Here is a 16,436-nt window from a genome sequence, read left to right on the forward strand (position 1 = left end):
AAAATTAAAAAAATAAACAAAATAACTGCTGGTAAAATAATCAGGATTTTTTCATTGTTTTTAAATTTGAAGAACTCAATCTCTCAGGTTCAGCTCGCATATAGAAGTTTGTATAATCTTATAACACAACCAGTCAACTATTTCTACTAAATGTCTATGTCTTAAATTCACAATTTTGAATTTTCCAATTCCTGAAAGCATGTTCTGTCGTTTCTTACTTAACATGCACTAGTGTGGATCAATTTTCTGCTCGCAAACAGATTTCTCTCTTTTCCTCTCATTCTTATCTTTCAATGGTTTCTGTTCTGCGGTGCAAATTGGATGGACCACAGTCTAGCAAATTTCTTTATACTAAGAGTTTAGCCAATTTTCATCATTTTAACACACATGCACAGCTCTCGCGCGCGTAAGGTAGATCCCAGCACCAATGATTCGTCACAGGCTGGCCATTTCCTGTGGTCGATCATGAGCTAGTCCCTCCCACGCACGCGAGGACAGCACATTCTAATTTTTCATTTATCTTCTCGAAGCAAGTTACATTTATTTACCACTTGATTTGCAAATTTTAACTTCAGTGTACACGCACAATTTGATCTCTGGTCATTTGTCATTGGGCATACAACAGCATTGCCATACTTCTCGTATGGACAGGAGCTCTAATAATCTAAAAAACGTTCTAATAATCTGACAATGACGTGTTCTGCTGTCATATGGACATCTGTTACTTCTTTCTCTGCATGAGCATGAGGGGTCGAAGTGGAGGAAGCTTGTCATGCTGTAAATGAGACTTTTCCTCCGCCCCTTCCCCCACCCCTTGATTGGTTTTGTCTTGCAAAACGACATGCTCTTGCCAAGTGTCCTCGTCTCCCACAGTTCCAACAGTTGTCAGAATCTGATGGGGGTTTCTATTATATTATTATATGGTGGCCTGCGACCTTGCTGGCCTCTACCTCTTCCTCTGGCCCGCTGGGACCCATGGAAGAACACTGTTGTATCTTCATCTAGGTCATCATCATCATCGTTGCCTAGATGAAATACATCAGAACTTTTGCCTCTTTTGATCACCTTTTCAGCATGTCTGGCCCATTGCATAGTTGTTGTCACACTTGCAACATCTACTTCCACCAAATGTTTCCTCACCCAGTTGCCGATTTCAGGGCGGAAATTAGTAAGGAGCGCATTTTTAAGATGTTGCTGATAAGCACTCTCAGCTGCATCATCAAATGGGATGCCACTGTGCACCCAGAATTCTTTTCCAAATCTTAATTGAATGGTGGTCTTATCACTTTTTATCTTTCCATTTTTTGTCTCTTGAATTTGTTCTCTTCTCTCTTGCAAAGCTTTCAACCACATTCTAGCACAATTCAACTCTCTCTCTTTCCTTTTCTTTTTCTGTCCCTTTGTCATCCTATCTACACTCTCCTCCAAAACATCAACCACTATCTTCCACACTTCAACTTTCAACTTCCCTTCTACACCATACTTTTTCTTCCACTTCGGCATGTATTGCATACAATTAAGACATTTACTCGCCATGAACTCCTCATCTTCTTCAAGAGCTAGAGATCTACCGTTCTTATTTCCTATCTCAATTTGGTATTTTAGGTTTATACAATTTTTACAAATTTCTTTTTCCTTTCTTTGAGGATGCAGGTTTAAATTGACCTTCCACCAAATTCTCTTTGCAGTCAATTTATCCTACCAGTCGCACTCTCTCAACCACACAACATTCATGCAAACAGCTTGGAACAACGGACAAAAAAAAAGAATCTACGCCCTTCTTCATTTAAGAAAAAGAAGCTCTGTTCTTTTTCTTAGCCCGTTCCTTCCACTGGGACTTGAACCCCAGCTGTTTCATAGCTTGGAAACACCAAAGCCGTATCTCATAGCCCGGACAAACCAAAGCCGTATCTCATAGCTAGGACAAACCAAAGCCGCATCTCATAGCTCGGACAAACCAAAGCCGTATCTCATAGCTCGGACAAACCAAAGCCGTATCTGCGCTTTTTTCCATGACTTGTCTCCTCGGTCCGCTGCATTGCCGGAACCCCGTCAATCCACCTCTGGCAGACGAAGGCTGACCTAAGATGCTGGCCCAGCGAAGAAATTCTCTTCCCAGGACTTTCTTTTCCAGGTCCCCATAAAGGACGCTGGCTTGTCGACAATGCAGCACGTCCTCCTCCGTCAGCCAGATGGCGGGTATGAGGGTCCCGGGTTTCGGCACCAAAATGTTAGGGTGGTGCTCACTCTAACTTATTTTGCAAGAACCACACAGGAGTCAAGCAAGTCATTTTAGACACCTGCAGGCGGAGAGTTCACTCGTCGCTGTGCTTACAGCGATGGTCGAATGAAGTCTGACTCAGGCCTCGTCAGGTGCTTATTTATTGAGAGAAACAGAGTGGGGTTGAAAGTGGGGGTGTGTGAACACCCAGGATAAGGTGAAGACGGTCCCCTGCTGATCAAAGCATAGCAGGGGACCTTTTACGACGTTCTGTAAACAAAGCAACTTTGATTGCTTCCTCTGCAGCTAGTCAATAAGTTGAAAAGATCTTAGCACTTTGGTAAACTAATTTTGTCTAGACAGGACAAACTAGTTAAATTATTACAGGTTATATTCCAACATAATCATACGATGAAGATATTCTGCAAACCCTAACAGGTGTAATCTGCAAAATTGACGAGTTTTAGTTCTTTAGAGACTTTGCACATATAATTTCTATACAAAATAAACAATTTAGGGCCTAATACTGACCCTTGTGGGAGCTATGTCCAAATATCCAGAGCAGTGATCACCCTACTTTACAAACGGTTGCCGTTCTCTCAGTTAATCCTTTATCCAGTCTAATACTTATCTCCTTATCCCATATTTTTCTAGTTTATTGAATAGTATGTTATGATTAATTGTGTCAAAAGCTTTTTTGAGGTCAATGTATACTCCTATTGCATGTCTTTTGTTGTTTATTCTTTTTATCGTGGCTACAAGGCAGTTAGTTACAGGCTTGGCTAGATGTGGTTCAGCCACAGCTGAACACATTTCTGTAGGACCGTCAATGCTGGTCGTGAGGAGGTTCCTCGTTTTCAAGGTCGACCTTTGTGTCTATCTCCAGGCATGATGTTGTTTTCTGTTCTGTAGCTTTGTGGCTTGTAGCTTGCAGTTTTCGGTGTAGCTTGTAGCGTAGCTTGTAGCTGCGTTGTAGCTTGTAACTTTTGCTTGTAGTGGTGAAAGGATTAGCAGTATCTAGTCGATCTACTAGTTGATCTCGTCAATTCTCGCGGGGCCGTGACGTGGACGCTCCTTTCATGACCCCCTGTGTTCTGTGTTGTTTATTGCATCTGCGAATTCCTCGATTGATTCCATTAATGCCTGTGCTGTTAACCCTAAAGCCATATTGGTTCTCTGCAAATAATTTATGTTTTTCCCAAAATACATCCATTCTACTGTTAAAAAGCTTTTCCAATATTTTTTAGAGTTGTGGCAATATTGAGATAGGTCTGTAGTTTGTAAAGTTGTGTTTGTTCCCAGTTTTATGAAGCGGAACTACCTTAGCAATTTTCATCTCCTTTGGGAATGTACCACAAATTACAGATGGACACAAGTGGCTTTGAAATCCCCTCAATGATTTGCTTAACTAACATCATAGCAATCCCATTGCAGTCGGTAGATGTTTTGTTTTTGCATTGTTTTACAATGTTAATAATTTCATTTGCCTCAACTGCCTTCAAAAACATTGAGTGGGGATTCCTTTCTATTAATTTATCTCTGTTTTCTACATTCGGTGCTGGATTTGTTATGATTTTTGCTATTTCAGGCCCAACATTTACAAAGAACTGATTCAAACTGTTTGACACCTCTTCCACATTATAATTTTTAGTCAACTATGGACTGTTCTTATATTTAGCTTCTTTTTTTTATTATTATTATATTGCTTGATCGGACAATGCTTATTATATAATGAAATGAATATAGTCATTAATTTATTGTATGCATTGTTTACATCTTTTTCTTTATTTATTGTATTCCAGTTCTGCTCCATTAATTCATGTTTTAGAGTTGCAATTGTCTCATCTGTCCTAATTTTCCTTTGTTGTTTATACTCCCCTATTTCAATTTTAAAATTATTGTCATATACTGTGAATACTGGAAGGCGGTCAGTAATATCAGTAATTAATAACCCGCTTGTTGTTCTGTTTTCTATTATATTGGTGAATATGTTAGCACTCTGTGATGTTACTCTAATGGGTCTAGTGATTGTAGGAAAGAGACTCAAGCTATGCATTAAATTTAAAAAAAATCAATATTTCGTTGCTTATTTGGAATTAATATATCAATGTTATAATCCCTGCAAATAAAGATATTTTTGTTGCCGTTTTGTATTATCACACTTTCTATCCATTCTGTGAATGTGTCAATGCTAGAACCAGGAGCTCTATAGACACAGCCCATAATATATTTTTCCTTTTCAACACAAATCTGTATTGTGAAACATTCAAGAAGGTTGTTCACCACCTGTGTCAGCCTCTACAATCTTGAATTCCATATTCAAATCAACATAGATTGCAACACCACCCCCACCTTTACTCTGTCTGTTATGAATGAATTCAAAGCCTTCCATCTCAAAATGCATTCCCTTCTCAGTCGTAATCCAGGTCTCAGAAATAGTAATTATATTAAATGGTTGTTTGAATGTGTTTAAATAATCCCTAATGCTACTAAATTTCTTATATAGACTTCTGCTATTGAAATGGATAAGAGATATCTTAACCTTTAAGATGTCCCTATTATACTGATCATTGCTGTAGTAATAGCATGTGTTGTTTACGGTGGAGGAGAAGTTATTGTCTGGGTCCATGCCCTGATCTATGTCCAGAGTGCTGCTTTCACTGTAATCAAACGTAAATTGGAGTTGTTCATGTTCCTGTATCCACTGTATTACTTGTCCATTGTTGCTTGATGTAGGTTGAGTAGTGTCCCTGAGCATTATATTTGCGCTTTGTGTTGTTACCTCCATTCAGTCCAAGTCCAATCCAGTTGATTTTCTATTGATGATACTTATTCAAGCTTTTCCAGTTCCTCAATATTCCTCACCATCAGTATCTTGGCCTCTACTGGTGATCCATTAAGCTTAATGTATACCTTGAAATTTCTGGTTCATGTACTGTATTTTTTTCATTCTTCTCAGGTGACGTGCTTTCTTTGCAATGTCCGCGTTGGTCTTTGTCAAATGTTCATTTATGTAGATGTCTGTGCCTTTGAGCAATTTACCCCGTTTTAGAAGTGCAGTTTTGTGCTTCCTGTCGACAAGTTCCAGAATGACTGCTGGCTTGTCGTTACTGTTTCGTCTGGGCAGCGGATGACAGGCTTCAACCTGGTTGGTGTCCGTAGTTATTCCTTTTGTTTGCAGAAATGCAGCTACCTGTTGCTCGGCTGAGCTTGCATGTTGCTCACAGCCATCGCTGCCTGCCGTCACTGCCCTTGCATAAGATATAGGTTTAATTGCTATTCCAGTGATGACAATTTCATTTATTCTTGTACAGGATTGTCTCAGAAAATTTGAATATTGTGATGAGGTTCTTTTTTTTCTGTAATGCAATTATAAAACCAAAAATGTCATACATTCTGGATTCATTACAAATCAACTGAAATATTGCAAGCCTTTTGTTATTTTAATATTGCTGATTATGGCATACATCTTAAGAAAACTCAAATATCCTATCTCAAAATATTAGAATATCATGAAAAAGTAGTATACTAGTAGGGTATTCAACTAATCACTTGAATGGTCTAATTAACTCGAAACACCTGCAAGGGTATCCTGAGCCTTGAAAAACACTCAGCTTGGTTCAGTAAACTAAATCACAAGTATGGGGAAGACTGCTGATCTGACTGCTGTCCAGAGGACAATCATTGACATCCTAAATCAAGAGAGTAAGACACAAAAACAAATTTCTCAAAGAGCAAGCTGTTCACAGAGTGCAGTTTCAAAGCACATCCACAAAAAGTCTGTTGGAAGGGGGAAATGTGGCAGGAAACGCTGCACAACCAAGAGAGATGACCGCAGCCTTAACAGCATTGTGAAGAAGAGTCGCTTCCAGAATTTGGGGGCGCTTCAAAGACCGTGGACTGAAGCTGGAGTCCAGGTATCAAAAGCCACTGTTCACAGACGTGTCTGGGAAATGCTGTCTGCTAACACTCGCCGGTTCACGATCTGCTTAGATTGGTGAAGTTTTCTTATATTTCCTTTCACTCTTGAGATCCTTGGTTTTGTAAATTCCTCTCCGCATTCGTTTCTTTCACTCTTGAAAGCCTTGGTGGAGTTGGAAAAGTTGGAACCAAGGTTTAATAATCACTGGAAAAAATACTACAACACAAATCCTCGCTGCAGCGCAGCGGAACAAAGTTGAGAAATAAACAGCACAGGAATGGCTCGTCTGTGGCAACAACGTAACAACATAAACTGCACAGGAATGGACCGTCTGTGGCTACAAAGTAACAACAAAAACTGCACAGGAATGGACCGCCTGTGGCAACAAAGTAACAACAAAAACTGCACAGGAATAGACAGTCTGTGGCAACAAAATACACATTTCATCGTTACTACTGTCTACTGTTGTGCCGTTTGTCTGACGGTTGTCACCGTTTGTGCGTTCCTGCTCCAAACAGCTTTGAAATGGGTTCCATTTGATTTAATTGCTGTACTATCAAAGTCACTAACTTTTCAGTTATTTTTTTGCTTGATTTACAAGAAAAAAAGTACTCAATTCAATTTTGTCCACTCTTAATTCCACTCTTCTGCGACAATGTTCATAATTCCTTGTATACTGATTGCAAAGCAGTCTTGTGTTGGGAGGGGCTGATTTGAAGACCGATTAATCATACCTGTCCATGGTCTTTTCTTTCCAGAAAGACCATGGACAGGTATGATTAGTTTGACATCTGTACTGTAAATTAGAAAAGACAACAGTGAAGGCTTACGATGTGGTGGCTGCTCGCAATGTTGAAATTTTTTTTCTGTTGTAGATTTTACACAAATGACAATATGCGTGGGGGTGAAACTCGTGCAAAGAGGGCGCACAAGAAGATTGCTCTGATAGCGCTGGTAAATAAAAAAAACTTGTCTGCTCGTTTTTGTGCGATTGCTTTATGTTTGAAATGTGCGACTGACATGACATACATCAAGGAAAAATAATTTTAAAGGTAGTTTTTTTTTTTTCCATATTCATTTTTCTTTTACAGAGTAATCCAAAGGTCTACAATGGGTGGTGTCTGATATCCATCGAGTTCATCTTTGTAGAAGCTGTTGACGACACGCACAGAGGCCACGGATGATGAAACAAGGACCACAATGGCTTTGAAATTAAAACAGGCTCCAGCGCTGAGTAGTAAAGGGGGCTATCAAAACCCCACAAGAGAGTGATGTTTATTATTGTTTCCCCTTGTGTTTTGCCGAGAGATGTCCTACATAAAATATGTATATATTTATTTTGTAACAGTAGTTTTGTTCTATTAAAATAGCTCCCATTTTTTAATATTGTATGTATATTTTTACATTTTTTAAACAGATATGATTAAATACATTGCACATTTATATTTGGGATGGTTGGATAATGTATAAATATTTTTATTTAGGTTCAATTGTAATTTTGGTTAATTTTAACATCAAAAGGTGTATTTATAGCTGCAAACACTGTATGTATGACTGTTAATAAAACCTATTTTTATATAAAAAAAAACGATGTAAATTTTCACACCCTGCCATATCACAAAGGTAAAGATCACAGGTTAAATGTATTGAAGAGAACGTTTACCTCATTTACATTCACCTTTATGCTATCACATAATTTTAAACACATTTTAAAATATACAAAGCAGATTCGGTTGAAGTTGGGCAAGTTTGTAAAATGTAATTAAAAACAAAATACGATTTGAAAATCCTTCTCAACCCATATTCAATTGAATACACTACAAAGACAACATATTTAATGTTCAAACTGATAAACTTAATTGTTTTTTGCCAAATAATAATTAATTAACTTTGAATTTCATGGAGGCGGCTCGTGGGGCACTGGGTAGCACGTCCGCCTCGCAGTTAGGAGGGTGCGGGTTCGATTCCACCTCCGGCCCTCCCCGTGTGGAGTTTGCATGTTCTCCCCGGGCCCGCGTGGGTTTTCTCCGGGCACTCCGGTTTCCTCCCACAACCCAAAAACATGCTTGGTAGGCCGATTGAGCACTCCAAATTGTCCCTAGGTGTGAGTGCGAGTGTGTATGGTTGTTTGTCCCTGCATGTGCCCTGCGATTGGCTGGCAACCGGTTCAGGGTGTCCCCCGATGACGGCTGGGATAGGCTCCAGCACACTCGCGACCCCCGTGGGGACAAAGCGGTGCAGAAAATGGATGGATGTATTTATATTGCACTATTCTATAGGAGCCTATTCTCAAAACGCTCACAGTAGATGCATTATTACATACACACACTCAATTCGTAGTCCAGTGGTGGTAAGCCATGTTGTCTTCAAAAACATTGTCATATTGTATCTCTAACATTGGTAATACCAATTTAGAGATTTCTCCAAAAATTGACATTGTAGTTTTAAGGTTGTAAGAAATTTTTAATATACTATTAAGAGTAACAACTGTCAATGTAATTTGGAACGAAAAAGTTAAAGGTTAATTTTGCCAGCAAATTCAACTGGTGTGGATCACAAATTCACAAATGCATACTGAAGGCATATTCTCAAAAATCTTTAAAAGAACAGAGTTGTACTCTTTCCTTGCGGTACATATCAAGCAGTGACAAGTCAGTAAGCACACTGAGCTCATGTTGCCTATCATCTGACTGGGAGAACTCATCTGGTCCTTCTCCACAGCCACCTTTTTGTGAATGACTGGGGTAACCTGGGTGTACCATGAGTTCTGCTGTGACCACCCGTTCTTCAGGACTTGACGCAACACAGGAGGACATACTGAAGGTATGGCTCAGGGCCAGCCGAAGGTTGAAGACAGACATGTTCCGGCCTACTGTGGTCAGTCCCAGGTACACGTCTGGCCATCTGTGAATATGGAAAGGGATTGACTGTCATTTTTATTACTGTAATTGACAGTTCAGCAAATCTTGAGCAGATTATTATCGTTTAACCAAAGGCTGGCCATCTTCTGAAGAGAGAAAAGACTCGTTTGTAAATAATCTGCCTTTTTGGGGCTGTTTGAGGATGGACAGCCTTCAACCCTAACCAGGTCTCATTCTTTCCAGAAACATTACTGTTTGAGCCTTCCAGGACATGAGAGCAGGCTGAGTTACAGGTGGCTAGCTCACTTACTACTAGAATGGGTATGGAGTGTGAAAGCTTGCGGTAACTAGCGCTATACTGGATGCTTACAATGCTGTATGGAGATAAGACCGATAAACTTAGTACACATACATAGTGCAACACTATATACTGATATGTTTTCTATGGAGATGACACTGCGGATGGCAGCATCGGTGACTCGCTCTCTGCTACTTTTCAAAGTTCAAATTCAAAGTTAGCTTTATTGTCAATCCCTTCATATATCAAGACACACAAAAAAAACGAAATTCCGTTTCCTCCATCCCACGGTGACGAGACACAGTACACGATGAACATAAAAGTAGACGACACAAAATAAAAACAAGGCACAAACAATAACTAATAAATAATAAATAAATAAAATGAGTGATGAATAAATAATAAACCAATAACCCAATAAATAAGAGGAGCAAAACTGAGCCAGTGTGCGTACAGCAGACAGTAAGCATAGCGCAAAGTACAGGACGCTACGCAGAAAGAGGGGGCGAGTTCAGGATCCTAACAGCCTGGAGTATGAAGCTGTTGGAGAGTCTGGTGGTGCGGGAGCGCAGGCTCCTGTACCTCTTCCCAGAGGGCAGAAGCTCAAACAAAGAGTGAGCGGGGTGACTCACATCACTCACAATCGTGGTCGCCTTGCCGGGTGAGGTGTAAATGTCCTTCAAGGAGGGGAGCGAAGCACCAATAATCTTACCAGCCGTGTTCACTATGCGCTGCAGGGCCTTCAAGATGTAGTCAGTGCAGCCGCCACCCCAAACAGCAATACAGCTGGAGAGGACGCTCTCAATGGTGCCGAGGTAAAATGTAGTCATGACGGCCGGAGGAGCGCTCGCTCGCCTGAGTTTCCGCAGGAAGTACAGGCGGCGCTGGGCTTTCTCTGCCAGTGATGCGGTGTTGGTGGACCAGGAGAGATCCTCACTGATGTGCACCCCCAGGAACTTGCCGCAGCTTACTCTCTCCACCACAGCACCGTCGATGTTCAGCGGCAGGTGTTGGGTGTGACCCTTCCGGAAATGCACAACAATCTCCTTGGTCTTGTCGACATTCAGCAGGAGGTTGTTGTCCCTGCACCACGTGGTCAGAAGGTCAACCTCCAGCCTGTATTGAGTCCCGTCTCCCTTGGTGATGAGACCCACCAGAGTCGTGTCGTCAGCAAACTTCACTATGCGGTTGTCGCTGTAGGTTGCAGTGCTGTCGTGCGTCATGAGGGTGAAGAGCAGCGGACTGAGCACGCAGCCTTGGGGGGCCCCCGTGCTCAGCGTGATGTTGGCGGAGATTTTGTCGCCAACACGTACCACCTGTGGCCTCTGACAGAGGAAGTCCAGTAGCCAGTTGCAGAGGTAGGTACTGAGGCCCAGCGTGTCAAGTTTGCTGATGAGGCGTTGTGGCACAATGGTGTTGAAGGCAGAATTGAAGTCCACAAACAGCAATCTCACATACGAGTCCCTTTTCTCCAGGTAGGTGAGGGCTGAGTGGAGGGCAGAGCAGATGGCATCCTAAGAGGGCCGTTTGGCTCGGTACGCAAACTGGAAGGGGTCAATGGTGGGGGGGAGAACGGATCGGATGTGCTCCAAGACAAGCCGCTCAAAGCACTTCATGATGATGGGCGTAAATGCCACGGGGCGGCAGTCATTGAAGCAGGACGGAGGGGTTTTCTTCGGCACAGGTACGATGGTGGCAGCTTTGAAACACGACGGGACGATGGCCTGCTGCAGGGAAGTGTTAAAGATGTCCGTGAAGACATCCGTCAGCTCACCAGCGCAGTCCTTCAGCGCACGACCCGGGATGTTGTCAGGGCCCGCCGCCTTACAGATGTTGATAGCGGCAAGCGCCCTCCTCACGCTGTCGGCGGAGAGGCACAGGGGCAGCTCGTGTGAAGGGGGAATGGCCTTCAGCGGGCAAGTGCTGCTCTGAGCGTCGAAGCGAGCAAAGAAGCGGTTAAGGTCATTGAGCAGACGGACGTCCCTTTCACAGCTCTGCGGTATGGGCTTGTAGTCCGTGATGGTCTGAATGCCCTGCCAAAGGCTCCATGCGTCCCTGCTGTCCTTGAAGTGGGCGGTAATTTTGCAAGAGAACGCGCTCTTTGCTTTTTTGATGCTCCGGGACAGGTCGGCCCTCGCAGTCCTCAAGCCAGCCTCATCCCCCGCTCTAAAGGCTTTGTCCCTGGCCCTCAGCAGCCTGAAGACAGCCCCCGTCAGCCATGGCTTCCGGTTAGCCCGAGTGACGATGGATTTCGAGTGAGTCACATCATCAATGCACTTCCTGATGTAGAAGGAAACAGAGTCAGTATACTCCTCAATGTCTGTCCGATCGTCGTAAGTGGCAGCCCTCCTAAACATGTCCCAGTCAGTAGAGCCAAAGCAGTCACGAAGCGCATCAGAGGCACCCTCAGGCCACACCCGTACCCGCTTTTGAACCGGTCTGGATGCTCTCACAATTTGTCTGTATGCGGGCAAAAGCATAACAGTGATATGGTCAGAAAGGCCAAGATGGGGGAGGGGGCGGCTTTGAAAGCTCCTTTATGCGAAGAGTAGACCAGGTCCAGGAAGCTGTTGCCACGCGTAGGAAAATTAACATGCTGGTGAAGCCTCGGAAAAACAAACTTCAGATTAGCATGATTAAAATCCCCAGCGAAGATGGTGAAACAGTCAGGGTGCGCTGTCTGTTGTTCACTGACAGCCTGGTACAGTTCACTAAGAGCCGCAATCCTGTCGCCTTCGATGTTGGAAGGCGGGATGTAAACCGCGACGAGCAGAATCGCGGTAAATTCCCTTGGCAGGTAAAAACGACGGCACTTAATGATCACAAACTCTACCAGTGGCGAGCAGTGCTTGCATACCACTACAGAGTCCCGGCACCATTCGTCACGGATGTAGACGCATATTCCACCTCCACGAGATTTTCCCCCTTGTACAATGGCCCGGTCCGCCCGATAGCACGCTAGCCGCTCCAGATGTACGGCAGAGTCCGGAATGTTGACGGTCAACTAAGTCTCAGTGAACACGAGCACACAGCAGTCCCGCACTGTCCCGTAGATCGCAGCAAGCGAATGTAATCCATTTTGTTGTCCAGCGATCGAACATTCGCCAGAAGAATGGAAGGCACGGCCGGGCGAGCAGGGTTGGCCTCCAGCCTGGCCCGGACGCCCCCGCGCTTGCCCCTCTTAAGCCTCCTCGCACACCGCTTTCGACGCTTCCCAACCGGGGGAGGAATAGCAGACGAGCCCGGCGACGCTTCAGGACGTAGCAGTCCGAGCTCCTTTAATGTCCCCGCATCAAAGTCCAGAACTCGACAAAACTCGCTTTCGCCGATGTCAAGCAGAACCTGCCTGCCGTACTTGTAACACGACTCAGTACGACGAGACAAACAAAAAAAACTGCCGGACAAACACTCATTAGACGGAGAAAACACCGTTTGGGCGGGACAGAGAGAGGTTGTGTGTTTTCTGCGTCTTCTGCTGCCCATCCCGGATCACTTTTACCAGAGAAGAACTGTTAAACATCGGACAGTATTCTCCTGGTACTTTTTCTCCAGTTTTCTCTGACCCAGACTGTTTGACGGAGATTTTAGCCGGAGCGGCGGCGCTATACAAGCTAGCATGCCGAAGACGGCGGAGTGGCAAGCGCGCCGGAGCCCTCGTGAAGCTGACGCAGAGAGGGTTCCGTTCTCCCCTACCATCAATTCATCTGGCGAATGTCCGCTCCCTGGCGAACAAGATGCACGAACTGCTGCTTCTCATCTCACGGAACCCGGACGTTAGCGGTTCTGCTGCCTTGTGCTTCACTGAATCGTGGCTCTCCGAACTCGTCCCCGATCATGTTGTGCAGCTACGTGGATCTAGACTAATCCGCGCCGATCGGAGCACGGGGCTCTCGGGAAAAGCAAAGGGAGGTGGTCTGTGTTTCTATCTTAATGAACGTTGGTGTACTGACGTCACGGTGTTGAAAGAGTCTTGCAGCCCTCTCCTAGAAACACTTTTCATAAATTACCGGCCATTTTATTCACCACGGGAGTTCTCCTCGATCGTCATGGCGGCTGTTTACATTCCACCACACGCACGTGCGATCAAAGCCACGCAGCTGCTGGCTGATCAGGTAACAGACATGGAGAAAATACTACCAAGCTCACTAATCATTGTTCTGGGTGATTTTAACAGGGGGAACCTCACACACAAACTCCCCAAATACAGACAGTACATAACATGTCCCACCAGAGGGGCACAGACACTGGACCACTGCATCACCGTAATAAAGGATGCATACCGCTCTGTGCCTCGTGCAGCTTTAGGACTCTCGGATCACTGTCTAGTTCATCTGATCCCAGCCTACAGGCAGAAATAAAATAAAAATAAGCCTGTAGTGAGGACTGTGAGGAGAGCGTTACAGAGTACTGTATGCCAAAACCAGCAGACACAGAGGCAGCTTCTTCCCCCAGGCTGTCGCTCCGATGAACTCGCACTACTCTTAGAGTTTCAGTGACATTGCTGTGCAATAACATCCTGCTCTCAACGCTTTATCTTTGAATTGTCTATATTATGTGTCCTATGTGTCCACTCTGCATCCATTGCAGCCTGGTCATCCTGGGAGAGGGATCTTCCCATCTGTGGTCTCTTCTTGAGGTTCCTCATTTCCCCTAGTAGGAGTTTTAAGTGTTTCCTTGCCCTCCTGGGAGTTTAAGATCAGGGGATGTTTGAGAATATTTGTCAATTTTCGCACATGTCCTGAGTGTTGTTAGTCACCTAAATGTTGAACAGAGGCTGAGATGTACCGAAGTCAAATTCCTTGTTTGGTATGCTCAAACATGGCCAATAAAAATACAGAATCTTGAATCTTGAATAATGCGACACGAGTTGAGGCCTTCTTCCCTGGCCAGTCTTATGACACAGTGCTAGCTCCCAATAAGAGTACTTATAGTTGCCGACAAACAGCTGTCAGATTCCTACTATCATCATCTGTTGCCGCATAAATAGTCACTTCAAATGCAAATTGGGACTTAGACGACAATATATTTCATTTAGAAATCCTCTGATGGGAAATAACCTAGATCCGCTTACTAGAATGAAACTTAGCTTTATAAATATTAGATCACTTTCTTCGAAAACACGACTACCGTAATTTTCGGACTATAAGTCGCACCGGAGTATAAGTCGCACCAGCCATAAAATGCCCAAAAATGTGAAAAAAAACATATAGGTATAAGTCTCTCCGGAATATAAGTCGCATTTTGGGGGGCAATTTATTCGACAAAATCCAACACCAAGAACAGACATGAACGAGCAACAACGGGCTAAACGATACGGTATGCTAACGTGACAAACACAAACGAGGAGCTGAGAACGGGCCTGACGTAACATTCACTTATTTAAAAAAATTATCACATAAATAACACGTTTATAAAACCATCTGTGTCACTCCAATTCATTAAATCCATCGATCGTCCTTTGTCAACAATGCCGCGTACCGTGCCGTAGTTCAAATTATTCCACAGGCCCATACAACGATATATAAACTATATTTTTAACTATCACATAAACAACAATATTATCAAACCATTTGTGTCACTCCAAATCATTAAATTCATCGATCAAATTTCTCGTCTTTTATTGATCGTCCTTTGTCAACAATGCCGTGTGCTGCGCCGCAGTTCAAATTATTCCACAGGCCCATACAACGATACATAAACAACAATATTATCAAACCATTTGTGTCACTCCAAATCATGAAATCCATCGATCAAATTTCTCATCCTTTTTGTCATCCTGGTGACAGAGGACATGTCCAGAGGATATGGCGCTTTAAAGTGTTAATTACTTCCTGATTTTTTCTCTCTATTTTCCATGTTTTGAATGTGTTCAAGATAAAGATATCAAAGCATGTGAAGTAATCAACTATACTAAACATAACATGTGAAGTGGTCAACTATACTTGTAAGTGATGTGTTAATGATCAAGTAAAAATTTGTGAAAAAAAACATAGTCGCTCCTGAGTATAAGTCGCCCCCCACCCAAACTATGAAAAAAAAAAACGCAATTATAGTCCGAAAATTACGGTAGTTAATAACCTCAGAGACCATAATCTTAACATGATTGGTATTTATGAGACCTGGTTAAAGCCCAATGAGCTAACGCACGAGCGGAAAACAATGGAGAAACGGACAGAAAAAACAGAACCATTATGAAAATATTTATGTGTACCGTATTTTGCCCCCCTATTAGGCGCACCGGGGTATAAGGCGCACCTTCAATGAACGGCTTATTTTAAAACTACCGTTTTTTTCCGTGTATAGTGCGCCCCCATGTATAATACGCACCCTAAAAATGGCATGCTGATGCTGGAAAAAAGCCTGTACCCATGTATAATACGCACCCAATTTTTATGAATTTTCTTTTATGAAATTTTTATTTATTTATTTTTTTTAAAAAAATTTTTAAGTCCCAATGATCGTCACACACGCAGGGAGGCAATGGGTCCCATTTTTATAGTCTTTGGTATGATCTTAACTAGGCTGGATGTAATTTTTTTTGTTGCCGTTGATTTCTCCGACTGCCCATAAACGCACCACCGCGCTCCGTGCGCGCACGGGAAAGAGGCGTGCGGACGTGAAAAAGACGGCTCTGTATGGGAGAGACGTTGAAGAAGAATAAAAACACCCTTGGAAACCAAAACTTGGTGATTTCAAGTTTCATTTCGAGGGACATTTGTCACGTCTCGTCCCCAGTTTTGCTATGTGTCTAGGTTGCCATAGTTTCTGTTCGCGTCGCCCCTCTCTTCCTGTGTCACCTCAATCGATGTAACGTGTTTTGTATTTAAGTCCTGTCTGCCCCTCGCTCACCGTCGGATCATTGCATGTGTTACTGTCATGATGTCTGTTTGCTTTCTGTTCCTGTCTTTGGTAATGTCACCCTGTCTTTTTGTTCCACGACTTTGTCGGTCAGTCCTGTTGTTGGTTTTGTTTTCTAAAAAAAATATTAAAAAAAAAAAAAAAAAAAAAAATCTTTTGTACCCATGTATAATGCGCACCCCAGATTTTAGGACAATAAATTCGTTAAATTAAGTCGCATCGGATTATAAGGCGCATAAAATAGAAGCTTTACTGCAACAAACTGAGGTTGACTAG

General features: G+C 43.1%; 1 protein-coding gene and 1 long non-coding RNA gene across 9 annotated transcripts in view; one reads left to right on the top strand and one right to left on the bottom strand.

Moving 5' to 3' along the window:
- The first annotated feature begins 5,728 nt into the window (after positions 1–5,728).
- Positions 5,729–7,721, top strand: LOC133154752 (uncharacterized). The gene is made up of 3 exons (XR_009714520.1): positions 5,729–6,138; positions 7,019–7,097; positions 7,235–7,721. It is a non-coding gene; the product is annotated as an uncharacterized LOC133154752 (long non-coding RNA).
- An 864-nt stretch (positions 7,722–8,585) lies between these two features.
- The window catches only part of ydjc (YdjC chitooligosaccharide deacetylase homolog), a 121,326-nt gene continuing 113,475 nt past the window's right edge, over positions 8,586–16,436 (bottom strand). For 7 of the 8 annotated variants that reach the window (XM_061279714.1, XM_061279718.1, XM_061279717.1 and 4 more), the window contains one exon: positions 8,586–9,047. In XM_061279714.1, the coding sequence (XP_061135698.1) occupies positions 8,732–9,047 (316 nt within the window). In that variant the 3' untranslated portion in view covers positions 8,586–8,731. The remainder of the gene's footprint in view (positions 9,048–16,436) is intronic. The other variant, XM_061279725.1, reaches the window with a different exon arrangement.

The sequence above is a fragment of the Syngnathus typhle genome, linkage group LG5 (assembly GCF_033458585.1).
Source record: "Syngnathus typhle isolate RoL2023-S1 ecotype Sweden linkage group LG5, RoL_Styp_1.0, whole genome shotgun sequence".
NCBI lineage: Eukaryota > Metazoa > Chordata > Actinopteri > Syngnathiformes > Syngnathidae > Syngnathus > Syngnathus typhle.